The sequence below is a fragment of the Aspergillus aculeatinus genome, assembly GCF_003184765.1.
Source record: "Aspergillus aculeatinus CBS 121060 unplaced genomic scaffold BO66scaffold_1, whole genome shotgun sequence".
NCBI classification, from domain to species: domain Eukaryota; kingdom Fungi; phylum Ascomycota; class Eurotiomycetes; order Eurotiales; family Aspergillaceae; genus Aspergillus; species Aspergillus aculeatinus.
In genome coordinates this window covers 468503-481649 of record NW_020291470.1, presented here as the reverse complement: position 1 = coordinate 481649, position 13147 = coordinate 468503, and the positions used below count along the sequence as shown (strand labels likewise).

General features: G+C 54.1%; 7 protein-coding genes across 7 annotated transcripts; 4 read left to right on the top strand and 3 right to left on the bottom strand.

Annotated features, from left to right (window-relative positions):
- Positions 1 to 71: 71 nt before the first annotated feature.
- Positions 72 to 2038, top strand: BO66DRAFT_387212 (MDM34 family protein). The gene is made up of 2 exons (XM_025646244.1): positions 72 to 244; positions 327 to 2038. Exons 1-2 carry the CDS (start codon positions 129 to 131, stop codon positions 1696 to 1698), a joined length of 1488 nt encoding a protein of 495 aa, XP_025509090.1. The 5' UTR covers positions 72 to 128; the 3' UTR covers positions 1699 to 2038.
- Positions 2039 to 2401: 363 nt separating this feature from the next.
- Positions 2402 to 4308, top strand: BO66DRAFT_416586 (CCDC47 family protein). Its single transcript, XM_025649606.1, has 3 exons — positions 2402 to 2525; positions 2641 to 3499; positions 3571 to 4308. The coding sequence occupies exons 1-3, from the start codon at positions 2459 to 2461 to the stop codon at positions 3944 to 3946; spliced, it is 1302 nt and encodes a 433-aa protein (XP_025509089.1). The 5' UTR covers positions 2402 to 2458; the 3' UTR covers positions 3947 to 4308.
- BO66DRAFT_4184 (uncharacterized protein) lies at positions 4142 to 4496 on the top strand. The gene has a single exon (XM_025649740.1). The coding sequence runs from the start codon at positions 4238 to 4240 to the stop codon at positions 4460 to 4462; it is 225 nt and encodes a 74-aa protein (XP_025509088.1). The 5' UTR covers positions 4142 to 4237; the 3' UTR covers positions 4463 to 4496.
- On the bottom strand, positions 4269 to 6211 carry BO66DRAFT_362918 (nucleoside transmembrane transporter FUN26). The gene is made up of 2 exons (XM_025645092.1): positions 5894 to 6211; positions 4269 to 5790 (listed from the first exon to the last, which is right to left on the bottom strand). Exons 1-2 carry the CDS (start codon positions 6082 to 6084, stop codon positions 4530 to 4532), a joined length of 1452 nt encoding a protein of 483 aa, XP_025509087.1. The 5' UTR covers positions 6085 to 6211; the 3' UTR covers positions 4269 to 4529.
- Positions 6212 to 6519: 308 nt separating this feature from the next.
- Positions 6520 to 9069, bottom strand: mdr2 (ATP-binding cassette permease mdr2; the record flags this gene model as incomplete). The annotated part of the gene is made up of 3 exons (XM_025645091.1): positions 6520 to 7074; positions 7128 to 7763; positions 7816 to 9069. The coding sequence occupies 3 exons, from the start codon at positions 9067 to 9069 to the stop codon at positions 6583 to 6585; spliced, it is 2382 nt and encodes a 793-aa protein (XP_025509086.1). The 3' UTR covers positions 6520 to 6582.
- A 325-nt stretch (positions 9070 to 9394) lies between these two features.
- Positions 9395 to 11404, top strand: BO66DRAFT_424798 (Hsp90 co-chaperone CDC37). The gene is made up of 2 exons (XM_025650188.1): positions 9395 to 10593; positions 10654 to 11404. The coding sequence occupies exons 1-2, from the start codon at positions 9617 to 9619 to the stop codon at positions 11150 to 11152; spliced, it is 1476 nt and encodes a 491-aa protein (XP_025509085.1). The 5' UTR covers positions 9395 to 9616; the 3' UTR covers positions 11153 to 11404.
- BO66DRAFT_387208 (clathrin light chain CLC1) lies at positions 11375 to 12783 on the bottom strand. The gene is made up of 4 exons (XM_025646243.1): positions 12613 to 12783; positions 12302 to 12555; positions 12127 to 12233; positions 11375 to 12020 (listed from the first exon to the last, which is right to left on the bottom strand). The coding sequence occupies exons 1-4, from the start codon at positions 12650 to 12652 to the stop codon at positions 11669 to 11671; spliced, it is 753 nt and encodes a 250-aa protein (XP_025509084.1). The 5' UTR covers positions 12653 to 12783; the 3' UTR covers positions 11375 to 11668.
- Between the last annotated feature and the right edge of the window lie 364 nt (positions 12784 to 13147).

The window sequence follows — 13147 nt, the reverse complement described above, 5'->3', positions numbered from 1 at the left end:
CTCCCAAGCCGCCCATCATCGTGGACGATATCATCGTGACTGAATTGAATCTCGGTTCCATCCCGCCTGAACTAGAGATTCTGGAAATTGGCGATCTGGCGGAGGATCGATTTCGGGGCATTTTCAAGATGTCATACACTGGAGACGCCTTTCTCACCCTTAAGACGCGAGTGCAGGCGAATCCACTCAACACCTATCTTCTCACCCGACCGTCGTTCGCGACTCCCATGCCCGTCGCCGCAGCGTGAGTGTGACTCCTACAAGCGAACTCTATTCTCGCGCACCCTCAAGATTTATTGTTAACATCTTCACTCGCTGCATTACAGAACTCCTCTCACCATACCTTTGCAAATCACCCTCTCCGATTTCAAACTCTCCGGCTTCGTCATATTAGTGTTCTCCAAGCAAAAAGGAATCACTGTTGTCTTCCGCAATGATCCACTCGAATCTCTCAAAGTCTCCTCAACCTTCGATTCAATTCCCTTTGTGCGCGACTTCTTGCAAAGAGAGATAGAGGCACAGCTTCGGATTCTGTTCATGGACGAATTGCCCGCTATCATCCACCGCCTATCCCTTCGACTCTGGGTTCCGGAATATCGCGCTGGTGAAGATCTTCAGAATGAAGCTGCGGACACTGCAGGCGAAGGACCAGGTCAAGATCCCTTGGCAAGCCCGCCACAAGACCCGGTCGATGCGTCCGGAAACGCTTTGGATGAATCGGAAATCGCCTCTCTCTCCCTCGATTCCACCGTTGAGACCCACTCTCTCTTCTCCCAAAAGAACCTTCTCCGACTCGCTGCACTCACGGATTCCCAGCGGACGCTATCGCTTTTCACTCCATCTATTCAGGAAGTTGTATATCGCGCGTGGACTTCACCTTCCGACTCGGGCGATCTCTCTGGAGGCGTGACGTCACCGCTTGGCTCAGTCCTCTCTAGGACCCATTCGCAGATTGGGGGCCTGTCCTCCTCCTTCCAGGACACGGCCAGCATGGTATCTGCGCAAAGCAGGTCTTCTGTGAACACGCACACTTTCAGCAGCTACGGGTTGAACCTGGGTTCAGGACGTCATTCGAAATCCAACGCGAGAAAGCGGAAGAAGCGCGTCGTTGATTTGCGTCGCCCCAAGACGACAGATGATGCCGTCAGCGTAAGTGGTGAGAGTACCTATACGGAGACTACGAGCGCCGCATCGGTTTACTCAGCTCCTCTACCTGTGGTGAGCGAGCAGACCGATGATCCAGTGACGCCCCCACTTTCGCCAAGCAGCGACCTTCATCTTCCAACGATCCCTGAACGACATCGTGCCAGTTTATCCAGACCTGCTATGCCACGGCGTAATATCGCAACTGAAATGTTACGGGACGTCGGCGAATCATCATCCTCTGCGGCTCCTCGTCATCCTGCAGTCGTTGACGTGGATGCCACTCCTCGGAGTTCTATGCATCCTCACATGTCCTCTCGCCGGGAGAGCGAGAAGCAGCAAGAAGCAGCTGTAACCCGCAACTTACCTGCGACAGCCCTCCCGTTCACAGACTCCAAACCAACCTCTAGCGTGGTGGATCAAGCGCTGGTCGAAAGACTCGCTGGGGAAATTGCCCGTCGCATGCGCGATGAGAAGCTGACCCCTGGTGGCAATTGCAGTGCCTTTTGGGATCGTTTAAGTCATGAAGATGCTCCTCCGGCGTATGGTCAATGATCATCCTTCTCCACCTACTTTCACCTTTTTCTCTTCTTATCAGGACTGCCATTGTGCTCAGTGCATTCCTCAAGGCTCCAGGTTCAGGAGCCATTCACGACCGCTACGACATTGATTTTAATTTTTCCGCTCTGCTTCTTATTTTGATTCTGATCATCTCGCGGGGTGAACTTTGGAGCGGGTGCTAGAACTTGTATATTGATTGGGCTGTATCCATAAAAGAATCGGGCGTGTATTTTGTGGGCTTTTTTTGTGCAATTTGTGCTTCTGTGAGCGACATGCTTTCTTCCAAGGATACCACCTCGCTCGCTGACCGACTCTCTTTGACATTGTAAATATTTCTCTCATTTCCCTCTCTTCTTCGCCTTGGTTCCTATCAGTATCAATGTTGTTGCAGGTGAACCAAGTCTCAAGGATTGGGCCCGCAATTGAGAATAAACATCCTAGCAACCAGGAATTCTACTACTTTTGTACTGTTGCTTACTTGCAATTGACCTGAGTTGTAAGAGTAGGAGTAAATACACAGAGAGTCTTATCTCGTGGAAACTGGCGTTGGAGGCCGAGGGCGGCTCCACCAGCCGAACTCGGCAGCCTCCGATTGCGACAAACGTCAACCGGTCGACCCAACGCCAAACCTCCTCCTCCTCCTCCTCCTCCTCCTCTTCTCTTCCTTCTCGTCTGCTTCCTTCCGTCGCCACGTCGCCAGATCCTCGCTCGTCAACATCCCGGATTCTTCAATTCCCCCCCCCAAAATCTCGTTATGGCGGGCATGTTCCAAAACCTATTTGGAGGCTCGCAGCCTTCCAACCCGGCCAGGGTCGACGATGGTAAAGTCACGCACGCAACCCCATTTCCCAAAATCCGGGGTTGAGCTCCATCCAGCCCCGACCGACCCGACAAACACCCCCAGCGCAAGCCTTTCCTAACACAACCATTCACTAGATTTCGCCGACTTCGTTGAGGCCCCAGAGCCCTCTCCGGCCTCCCTCGTCCCCGGCTCGTCCACCACTCCGGCCATCAACACCCACGGAGTGGGCGCTGGAAGCCCGGTCCCGTACACGAAATGGTACCGGGTGTGGGAGCGGACCTCGCCGCAAGACTTCATGCAGGAAGCCATGGTCATGCCGATCATCCTGCTGATCGTCATCTTCCACTTCTGGGGCACTCGCAAGAACCGGCGTCGGGCCCGCGACTGGGCACAAGCGCACGCGTCGGCCTTGCAGAATGAGTTCGCCGTCGTCGGCTTTGAGGGAACCAAGACCGAAGACGCTCCCTCCCCGGATGCCTTGCTCAAAGAGCGGTCGGCGCAGGAGTTTGCGTCGTACGCCACGGGTCGCCAGAACGTGGCCTTCGTGGACGTGTCCGTCAAGCTGCCCAAGCGGTACAACCCGGTGATCTTCTGGACCGAGTCTGTGTTCAGCTTCCTCTTCGAGAGCTGGGAGGCGCCCACCGAGATCTACGAGGCCACCGCGTACACCTTCGACGGCAAGGAGAAGGACGTGGTGCCCGTGCCCGCGAACGACACCTCGTCCCTGAAAGTCAACAACTCGACCTACGACGGCTTCGTCTGGGCGATCGTGCACAAGAACCACATGCGCAAGTTCCGTCAGGAGCGCTACGATGCCTCGCTCACGTTCACCCGCGAGAACCCCAAGCTCCCCAGCTGGGTCACTGTCATGACCGAGAGCGCCGAGATCACCGACGTGCTCCTGACCCCCGAGCTGATCCAGGCGGTCGAGAAAGCCGGCTCCGACTTCAAGTACCTGATCGTGACCGACCAGCCGATCGACAAGCCCCTGAAGTATGATGAACCCTTTCCCTCCTCCTCGAAACGTAAGTGAGTCACGGCACTGACACTTTCTTTTCTTTCAGGATCGAGGAGACCACCCCCCGTAAACGCATCCAGCTCGCCATGACCCTCCCCTCCTCGGCCGCCGGCTACGCCACCTCCCTCCCCCTCTTCTCGCAGTTCGTGCGCCTGGCCGACCGCCTCGTCGCGGTCGCCCACTTCCGCCCCGAGGTCACCCGCAAGATCCGCCACACCCGCGAGGAGGAGATCAAGAAGCTGCGCCGCGCGGACGAGGACGAAAAGGCCGAGGAGCGCCGCCTCGCCGCCGAGAAGATCAAGAAGGAGGAGCGCGAGCGCCTCCTCCGCGGCATGTCTGCGGACGAGCAGCGCAAGTACCTGGATCGCGAGTCGCAGAAGGAACAGAGACGGATGATGAAGAGAAGCACCCGTCGGGGTTAGTCGTGTCGCGTCTCGCACCTTTCTGCTGGGGCGACGGCGAAGCTGGCTGACAATCTTCTCTTGACTTCCTTTTCTTCTTGACTCTTCTGCATTAGGCATTAAGGCATATGGGGGAGCAAAGGACCTGGGGAACAAAAGGGTTTATCTCCAACGCTATGTTGGTAGCTTTTCCGGCCTATCCTGCTTGCCCTTCTTCGCCTGCTTGCTTCCTTCCTTCCTGTATTCTGGGGGTGATTGATGATGATGATGCATACTTTCATGTACAATGTATTCATAATTAGTTGAACTGAGATGGGGTGGGGGGTTTGGTTGGTGGCGGGTGGATCTTCTCTATTAATGCATCTACTGATCTCTAAAATAATACTGAGATGGACTTGTGTCGCTGTCAACTGCGTGCTGAATGTTGGTAGGACCGGCAACTCTTTGAGCGTACCTACCCCATCGAACCCTGAGCCGGATAAATTGGGTACGATCTCCCATCCCATTTTACTCTACAGCAAATGGGAAGTACAGTAGTACACATAGTCTATTAGAGAATAATCCCAAGAACACACCAAGTCCAACCAAGCATAGAGAAATACGCTTACCCGCCCGCAGCCAGGAAGCTCAACAGACTCCCTAGCGTCAGCCCCGCGACCAGCATCAACCCCATAAACGCGCCGGCGGGCTCCCGCTCCTCGGCGGGGACCTGCCCGGCGCCCATCATACAGTTACTGCCCAGGTACCCGTTGGAGACGCCGAACAGCCACTGCACGACGACCAGGTAGAAGAAATCGCTCTGCACGACGGCGCCGCGGCCGCGGATGTTGCACAGCTGGTACAGCGGGATGAAGGCGGCGCGGGCGCAGGCGAAGACCAGCAGCGCCCCGGGCCCCCAGGGCCGGTGCACCAGCGAGAGCGGCGGCCACAGCACCAGCATCCGGCCCACGAGGTCGCCGGCGTTCCAGAAGAAGAAGGCTAGCGGGATGAAGACGGGGGCGTCGAAGAGGCGCGAGGATGACCCTGACTCGCCGTTTCGGTGGACGGATTCGATCTGTGCGGTGAAGACGGGGAAGGTCATCGTGATGGTGAAGCAGAGGATCATGGCTAGGGCGGTGAATCGAAGGCGCTTGAACAGGGTCCAGAGGCTGATGGATCGGGTTTTGGGGTTGGAGTTGGATTCGGAGGTGTCGTCGTCGTCGTCATCGTTGTTGTTGTTGTTGCTGTCGATGGTGCTGGTGCTGGTAGCACTGAGGCTGGGATAGTGGGAGCGGCGTTTGACGAGGGAGGTGAAAGCGATGAGGGCTAGGGAGGAGATCGCGGTGGCGGTGATGAAGTACGCGAAGGCCGATTTGGAGGATTCCTGCGGGGGAGCAGGGCCGTGGTCTTGGTCGTTGTCGTTATGGCCTCCGCCTCCCCGGTTGGGTGCGACGGAGAGGACAGAGACGATCTGAACGATACATGGTAGTACGCCGGCCACGCCCTGGCCGCTCATGATGGCCTGCGTGTATTCCTCTCGTCCGAAGCCGGCAACGTACGCGTAGACGCCATTCTGGTTGATGCCCGTGGCGAGGCTGGCACCAAAGACCATGAACATCAAGAAGGCAAAGTAGGTGGCCACGGAGACATCTTTCATGAAGATTGTTGAGAAGGCTAGGAGGGTGAAGACCACGATGTTGATCAGCAGCGAGACGACCGTCCGCTTGGGGTAGGAGGCGCCCTTCTGGAGCTTGGCCAGGATGAAGGACGACCCCAGGTTCGTGACCGTCGACACGGTCAGTATCGAGGGCTGATAATGAGTCGCTGCCCAGTCGTCCGTCTGGAAGCGATGATAGAAGTATGGAGCTGCTGCGAGGAACATGTTCCTACAGTCATCGAGGCACGCTGATTAGCAAGTGGACGCTCTATAGTTGGTGAACGATAAGGAGACGCATTGAGCTGGTCCTTCCGGGCTCACAATGAACGTACCATGCCCATAGCATAGAGACCCCCAAGAGGAGGAACACCGCATACTCATATGCGGAGAAAGGGGCTTGCTGCGGAGCCGTCGACGCGGCATCACCAACCTCGGACTCGTTATCCTCGTTATCCGACTCCGCAGGCTGCTGGATTGCCTCATACGTCACTTGCGGAGCGAACTGTTTGCGGATGCGGTTCATTGTTGTGGTGGTAGAAGAGTCCCTTGGTGAAGAGCTAGAGAGACCCGGAGAGAAGGAAGATCAATCCATAACGTTAGTATGTATGTCGGTGAAATGAGAAGAAGAGGTCACGATGCCAGGGGACAAGCAGTGAAGGTCATGAGGGAGTGTCGGAGGTGCCAAGGCTGACTGATTGATGATCGACTGGCTGGTCACGTTCGGGTGACTAAGACAGGCAGGAAATGTGAGTTATGAGGAGGAGAGTTGGGTATTTCTTCTTCTGTACGATCGATCTCTCTATCCAGTCATCCAGGATCAATAATAGAAAATACAAAAAAAAAAAAAACACACAGAAATATTACATACATCGTCAGGCGCCCCACCTTCTAGGAACAAGTATATATGAGTGAGCCACCTTCAGACACAAAGCAAGCCCGGTGGTCTACGCGGCTCGAAAACGTCAAAACATGTAAATATAGAACTGAAGAATGCTTGAAAGTGTCGGCCCAGTGACTCCTTCTATTGCTTTTGCTGAGCAGATTCCTCGCGAGGCTCTTCAGCCTCAGCTTCATCTTCAGCATTCTCATTCTCCAACTGCCACAACTTCTCCTCTGTCTCAGGGCTAACGGGTGCCCGAGGAGGAGTGGCATCGCCGCCACTCAATTGCCATTCCATCAATTTGGTGAATGCTCCATCAGGGCGGGAACTGAGCTCCTCATAGCTGCCTTGCTCAGCCACCTTGCCATCAGGAGCAAGCACGATGATAGTGTCCGATCGTTTGATAGTAGAAAGCCGGTGGGCGATGCTGATAGTCGTGTTGTTGCCGCGGAGCAAGGCAGCAAGGGCACTGTTAACAAGGGTCTCAGACTCCGCGTCGAGCGCCGAAGTCGCCTCGTCCAAAATCAGAATATCAGGATCCTTGATCAGAGCGCGAGCAATGGCAATGCGTTGCTTCTGGCCACCAGAGAGTTGAGCTCCGCGAGGTCCAACCTGAGTGTCAAGGCCATCCGGCTACCGAACATGTGTCAGCTGTGAACGCTTTCCGAATCATTTCAACCACTTACAAAGTCACTGATGAATTGGCAGTTCGCCTTCCTGGCAGCCGCGATGATCTCTGACCGAGTTGCGTGGGGACTTCCATAGGAGATGTTTTCGGCAATTGTTCCAGAAAATAAGACAGGCTCCTGTGCAACTACACCTATTTTCCTGCGGAGAGATTTGGCATTCATCTCACTGATATCCTTGCCACCGACCAGAACGCGTCCTGCAGTGGGGTTGTAGAATCTCAGCAAGATAGAGCCAATGGTGGACTTTCCTCCGCCTGAGGGTCCGACAATGGCGACGTTTGTACCCTGAGGAATCTCGAAATTGAGATCGCGGAAGATAGGAACCGCAGGGCGGGTAGGGTAACTGAACGAAACATTCTCGAAGCGGATGGGGCCACGAGCAGATTCAACCTTGACGCCCTTTGTGGGTGATATCGTTGGCTGTCGGTCCTGCAATTCGAAAAGACGACTAGCCGCACCGACACCTTTCATTAGTTCGGAATAGAAGCTAGAGAGACCAAACATGCTGGATCCAGCATAGGCAGTATACATCAAGAAAGATGTGAGCTCTCCAATGCTGATGGCGCCTGATTTGACCATTCCACCCCCAACATAGAGTAGAGCAAGAATGGTCATATTACCCATGAATCCGGTCTACGGAGAAGTCAGCGAAACCTTCAGCATATCTCGACTCAGGGTACCATACAGAACTGAAAAAGGTCGCGCTGATCAGAGACTCTTTCTTGCCGAGCTCGAAGATCTTGCGAACTTGAGTGTTGTAGCGGTTGACCTCCAGGATCTCACCAGCAAAGGATTGGCTAGTTTTCACATTGCCCAAGCGTTCTTCGGCGATCTTGGTAAGGGTTCCGAGATTCCTCTGGATCTTGCGGCTCAGGTTTCGAATCGATCTTCCATAGAAGAAAGCTCCTAAACCGATCGGAGGAAGCAAAAGCGCCAGGATACTGGACAACTTGAGACTGACATAAGCCATGAGGCCAAATCCTGCCACACCACTGACCGTCGCTCGGAGACCGTCGGAGAGATTTTGGGTGATACTTTTGCCAACGATAATCGTGTCGGAGCCAAGACGTGAGATCAGATCACCCACGCGGTTCGCATCGAAGAATTCCGCATCTTGAATAAAGGTCTTCCGGAACAAATTCGAACGGAGTCGAGCAACGACGCGCTCGCCGACGATACGCAGAATGACAATGCGACCATAGTTAGCGGCAGCACCCAGGGTCATGATTCCGGCCAATGCACCATAGAACATAGGTACACTCAAGCCAAAAAGCTGATCCGGAGCGCCCTCATCTGCTGTCTCGTTGTCTTGCGCCGACTTCGTGGCTGCGTCCATGATTTTGCCAATAGAGAAGGGAATAGACATCGTGATACCCGAAGAGATGAGTAGGAAGAAGAAAGCGAACCCGAGCTTTTTAGCCTCTGGGCGCGCGATGGATAGCAGTCGCCAAATCTCCTTGAGCCCAGCATTCTTTCCTGAAGCCCCGTCCTTGGCTAGCTTTGCCCGGAGGTTGACCTTAGCTGCCTGAGCTGCCCGTTCCGAAAGTTCAAATCCCTTGTCCAGATCCTCATCATCCTTATCCTGTGTCGTGTCTTTTTGAGTTTGCGATGGTGTCATCTGACCCGTTGGCCTGGCCTCCAGTGATATCTGAGAGGAAGAGAAGAGACGAATACATCCGAACAGTTGCGAGGGATCAATTGCGGTTCGTGCGCGATTGACGTGAGAGGGCGGCGATCCGGAGGGTAGAGGGGTTCCGTGGTAATTGCGTAATATGCTCGATGGTCCTGAGAAGTGTCTCTTGGATCCAAGAAAACTCGTCCCAACGGGAGAGGCATTATTCTGAGAAAATAGTTCGGAAGCGATGCTTCCAGGCGTTCGAGCTGTCTGTCTGGCAGCTACTCCTGGAGCCCAGGAGGCCAGCAGCCTGGCTCCGCGCATATCGGAGAAGTGTAGAGGGCGGGATCAGATAGCTGCTGAAATGAACGGCGTTTGAGGGAAGGCGGATGCCATATCCTGCTAGATGCTCTCAGAAAACATGGGGTACGAGTCCTAGACGAGCTCAACTTTCTGTTTCCTGGGGGCTGGTTGTGAGGTTGATGGAGGGGAAAGCCAGAAAGCTGGAGGTCAGCCGCGAAGCCCGCCGAACCTCCGGTCCCGAGCATCGCTGCTTCGGCCTCGCATCGGCGGCGGTTCTGCTCTTCCACACCGCCTGCTGTGATTCCGCCGCCATCGAAGCTGGTCGAGAGCATTCGATGGATGTTGAAGCAGCAGTCTGCGCTTGTTGCTGTGGTTGCGCACGATTTATTTCCTTGCTGGAATAAAGAGACACCTACTTTCTGATCTGCAATTCCCCGCCCTAATCACAACCATACCCAACCACGCTGTGTTTTGCAGTACTAGTTTAAACAGTTGCTGTTTTGCTGCCTACCCCACCCCCACTTCTCCTTAACTATACTTTCTTGAACATCGGCACACTGAACCCACCATGGTTCTCGACTATAGCAAGTGGGATGCTCTCGAGCTGTCAGATGACTCCGACATCGAAGTGCATCCGAATGTCGATAAGCGCTCCTTCATCCGAGCCAAACAGGCTCAGATCCACCAGCAGCGTGTGCAGCGCCGTCATGAGATCCAAACCTTCAAGTATGAGCGCATAATCAACGATGGCTTGCTCGCCCGCATCGACAAGCTTCTCACACTCCTGAAGCAAAATGAAGGCTCCTCCAAGAGCCCCGAGGAATTCGTCTTCCAGGCTTTAATGGAATTTGCCAGTAATCCGTCAGAGGACCTGCCTCCCCCGCCGCCGGAGGGAGTCCATACGCAAGAGAAGGAACAACCCAAGTATTCTCAGATGATGGGTGCTCTGGTTGATCAGGTCAAGAAAGAAATCGGTGAAGTCAGTGATGATAGGCTTTTCTCGGAATACATCAAGGGCGTGCAGGGACATAAGGATAAGGTGCAAGGTCTACAGAAAGAGCTTCACCAAAGACTTGCGCAACTGGAGAAGGAGGAGAGCAGCAAGATCACCAGCGACCAGCTACACACTGGTTTTGACACTTCGCATATCGCCAAGGGAGGCGAAATCCAAGGGGCCCAGGGCTCGTCGGCGAAGACCCAGACGGTCGAGCTTCTGAACCCCGGAGCTTCCGCTGGTGCTTCGTCCCAGAAACCTGCGGCAGCCGATGATGAGGATGGGGATGAGGACCCAGAGGACATGAAGGCCAGTGACCTGGCCAAGCGGTTTGCAAAGATCGACCGCAGCGATTACCGCGCTTTGTTGCAGTTCATCTCCGCAAACCCCCAGATCGTCGCTGAGAGAGAGACCGATGGCCTCCTTGTGGAGGCCTTCAATAGCCAGATGGAAGGCAAGGAAGAGTATGCCCGTCAATGTGTCCACCAGGCATTGCTGTTGCAATATTGCCGGTCCCTCGGCCGCGACGGCATCTCTCTATTTTTCAAACGGTACGTGTATGAAGTGCTTACCCGTGAAAACAATACGCTAACAGTTACTTCACATTCTAGCATCACAACGGCAGACCACCAGGCCGGAACCCTTTTCCGAAATGACGTGAACGAGACCTATAACAAGATCAAGACGCGTGCTGCACAGCTCGCCAAGGATGGCTCCGCATCTAACGATCCGGCTGGTGTGGAGCAGATCCAGTTGCATGCGGTTGACCCCAACACCAAGATCAGTATTGCTATCCCTGCAGCCGAGAGTCAGGATCCCATCGAGGTGGAGGCGCGCAAGGTCTTCGAGTCCTTTTCGAAAGAAATGCAGAATGCCTTGGCATCCGAGTCTCTGGACGAAGTTAATAAGGTTCTCGGGGAATTGAGCGTTGAAGAGGCTGAGGATGTCGTTGAGAAGCTGGGACAATTCGGCATGCTAAGTCTCGAGGAGGGCATTGTCGACGCCACGACTGAAGAAGGTCGGAAGAAGTTGGAAGAGATCGAGGCGGAGAACAAGAAGGAGAGGGAGGAGATAGGCGAGCCAGGAGGTGATATCACCGAGTTGGACTGAGGAGTGTGAATGTACAGCCTAGATGCCATTGTTGGCATAGGTCTTTATGTTGTTATCATCTGAACCCCGACCGGCAACTATGCTAATATTCCGATCATCTACTTTCCACATACTGCACTTGCTAACCCAAGGCCATCACAGTTTAGGCATGCAATAGTCTCCGGAATTGATCTGCAGGTGTTGGGTTTTATTCCGTTATATTACGTAGTTCCACGAGGTGTGAAATAATTTAGTGTTCCAATATGCATGATCTAGCTACAGAAAGGGAATAACGAAGATATCAAAACATGTGACGAAAATAGGATAAAGAAACATGTGATTAGGAAGCCACCACGGCCCCAAGCGGTCAACATAGGTATATTCAGGTTGGTGAGGAACGTGTAGGCTCTTGGAGTCGATGCGGAATAACATGATGTTCATGAGAATGGCGCTGAAGTAAGTGATGAGGTATAATTTCCAGGAGACTTTTTCTTTTCGGTCCCGTTCGCCAACCGTGGAGTTCAGGTGATTCGAGGTCTAGACACCGCCAGCACCGGGTGCATTCTGGTCCTTCTTCAGATCGAGCAGTAACTCGCGGAAGCGCTCCTTGCCAGATCCGCTGGCGCCACCCTTGCTACCCTTTCCAGACACGTCAACCAGTTTAGCAATGCGTTCCCAGCTAGTGCCGCCAGAGGATGTGTCTTCACGATTAGAAAGGAACTGCTCGGCTTCGGCGCGAGTCTGAGCGCGCAGCTTGTCTGTCTTGTTGTTGTAGGAGACGTAGAAGTCATCAATGTCCTCCTGCGCCTTCTTGATGGTCGCTTCCTTCTTCTCCTCGGAAATCTCGGCACGACGCTGAATGTCTGCATTGCGTCTTTCACGCCATTCCCTATAGAAGTCGCAATGTCAGAAACATGGGCAGCATGGAAGCGACGGAGCGGTGAAGAGCGGGGATAGTGGCGTGTCGACTTTCTCGAGCTTGGGATGGTGTTTACCTGACGGGCTCAGGCTCCTCGTCGGGAGCTTGGGAAGTGTAGTTGGTGTATCCAGTAGGCGGGAAGGGGGCCCCCGTTCCAGTGATTGTACCACCAGGGGCAACTTGCTGTTTGACCAGCAGTACATTAGTACGCTTGAAACATGACCGTTAAAGGAATTGAGTACAATGCGTACCTCATTTTGTGTGTCGAGAGCTGGGAATGAAGATTCGAAGCCGCCGATCTCGTTAGGAGACGCATCGCCTGCGGCTGGGAAGGCATCCGCACCACCACCAAGTAGATCGTCATCGTTGTTTACGTCTTCGGTAGCAGCGACATGGTCTTGGGGAGTTGCAAATTGCTCGGCATCATCACCAAGCATGGCTCTTTCGCGAGCCAGAAAGTCGTTCTCATCAGCACCGCCATTAGTCTCCACCACCTCAGTTTGGCCTAGCGACGGGTTAGTATCATGATGTAGTAGAAGCGGCGATGATGCGGGTTGCTCACCCGCGGAGAAATCCTCCAATGAAGGGAAGCGGTCGGCCATGTTTGATTGATTACGTGAGGTTCAGAAATGTTATGCGACTTTCCACAGTAATGTGCAGTAACCGCCAGAAGACGAAAGCGATGAGGAGGAAGAGGGAGGGGAGCGGAGGGGAATGGATGTAAGGTACCAGCTGGCGGGTTGGGGATGCGGGCGGAGAGTCCGTTTGAATGGGCAATTGGAGAACCCCCCCGGATTCTGCCACGGAGGGCGGTAAGAGCTCTGGGCTGCAGCTTGCATCGGACCTGAGAGAGTGACTTACTCTTCAGGGAATCCTTCACTTTCACCTCAGTAGTCCTTCTTTCTATTCTCTTCTGCTCCTCTGGACCTCGTCTTGGCCTTTCTGTATCCTCTCCTTGTCCCGTTTGTATCTCCAAGGGTTAGCCACCACTTATCTACCTATAACAACTCGAGTCGCCAGCCCAAACATACCGAAATCCACAATTACCCCATCACACTTGCCAGACCACAGTAGATTGCTGTTCTGAAAGAGCGAAG

Bases quoted from the DNA above. Each gene is read 5' to 3' on its own strand.
- BO66DRAFT_387212 (XM_025646244.1), top strand. From the start codon at position 129: ATGTCATACACTGGAGACGCCTTTCTCACCCTTAAGACGCGAGTGCAG. The intron at 245-326 runs GTGAGTGTGACT...GCTGCATTACAG, and splicing joins CCCATGCCCGTCGCCGCAGC to AACTCCTCTCACCATACCTT.
- BO66DRAFT_416586 (XM_025649606.1), top strand. From the start codon at position 2,459: ATGGCGGGCATGTTCCAAAACCTATTTGGAGGCTCGCAGCCTTCCAAC. The intron at 2,526-2,640 runs GTAAAGTCACGC...ACCATTCACTAG, and splicing joins CCCGGCCAGGGTCGACGATG to ATTTCGCCGACTTCGTTGAG. The intron at 3,500-3,570 runs GTATGATGAACC...CTTTTCTTTCAG, and splicing joins CCGATCGACAAGCCCCTGAA to GATCGAGGAGACCACCCCCC.
- BO66DRAFT_4184 (XM_025649740.1), top strand. From the start codon at position 4,238: ATGGGGTGGGGGGTTTGGTTGGTGGCGGGTGGATCTTCTCTATTAATG.
- BO66DRAFT_362918 (XM_025645092.1), bottom strand. From the start codon at position 6,084: ATGAACCGCATCCGCAAACAGTTCGCTCCGCAAGTGACGTATGAGGCA. The intron at 5,791-5,893 runs GTACGTTCATTG...CGATGACTGTAG, and splicing joins GTCTCTATGCTATGGGCATG to GAACATGTTCCTCGCAGCAG.
- BO66DRAFT_424798 (XM_025650188.1), top strand. From the start codon at position 9,617: ATGGTTCTCGACTATAGCAAGTGGGATGCTCTCGAGCTGTCAGATGAC. The intron at 10,594-10,653 runs GTACGTGTATGA...TTCACATTCTAG, and splicing joins ATCTCTCTATTTTTCAAACG to CATCACAACGGCAGACCACC.
- BO66DRAFT_387208 (XM_025646243.1), bottom strand. From the start codon at position 12,652: ATGGCCGACCGCTTCCCTTCATTGGAGGATTTCTCCGCGG. The intron at 12,556-12,612 runs GTGAGCAACCCG...ACCCGTCGCTAG, and splicing joins ATTGGAGGATTTCTCCGCGG to GCCAAACTGAGGTGGTGGAG. The intron at 12,234-12,301 runs GTACGCATTGTA...CTGGTCAAACAG, and splicing joins CTCTCGACACACAAAATGAG to CAAGTTGCCCCTGGTGGTAC.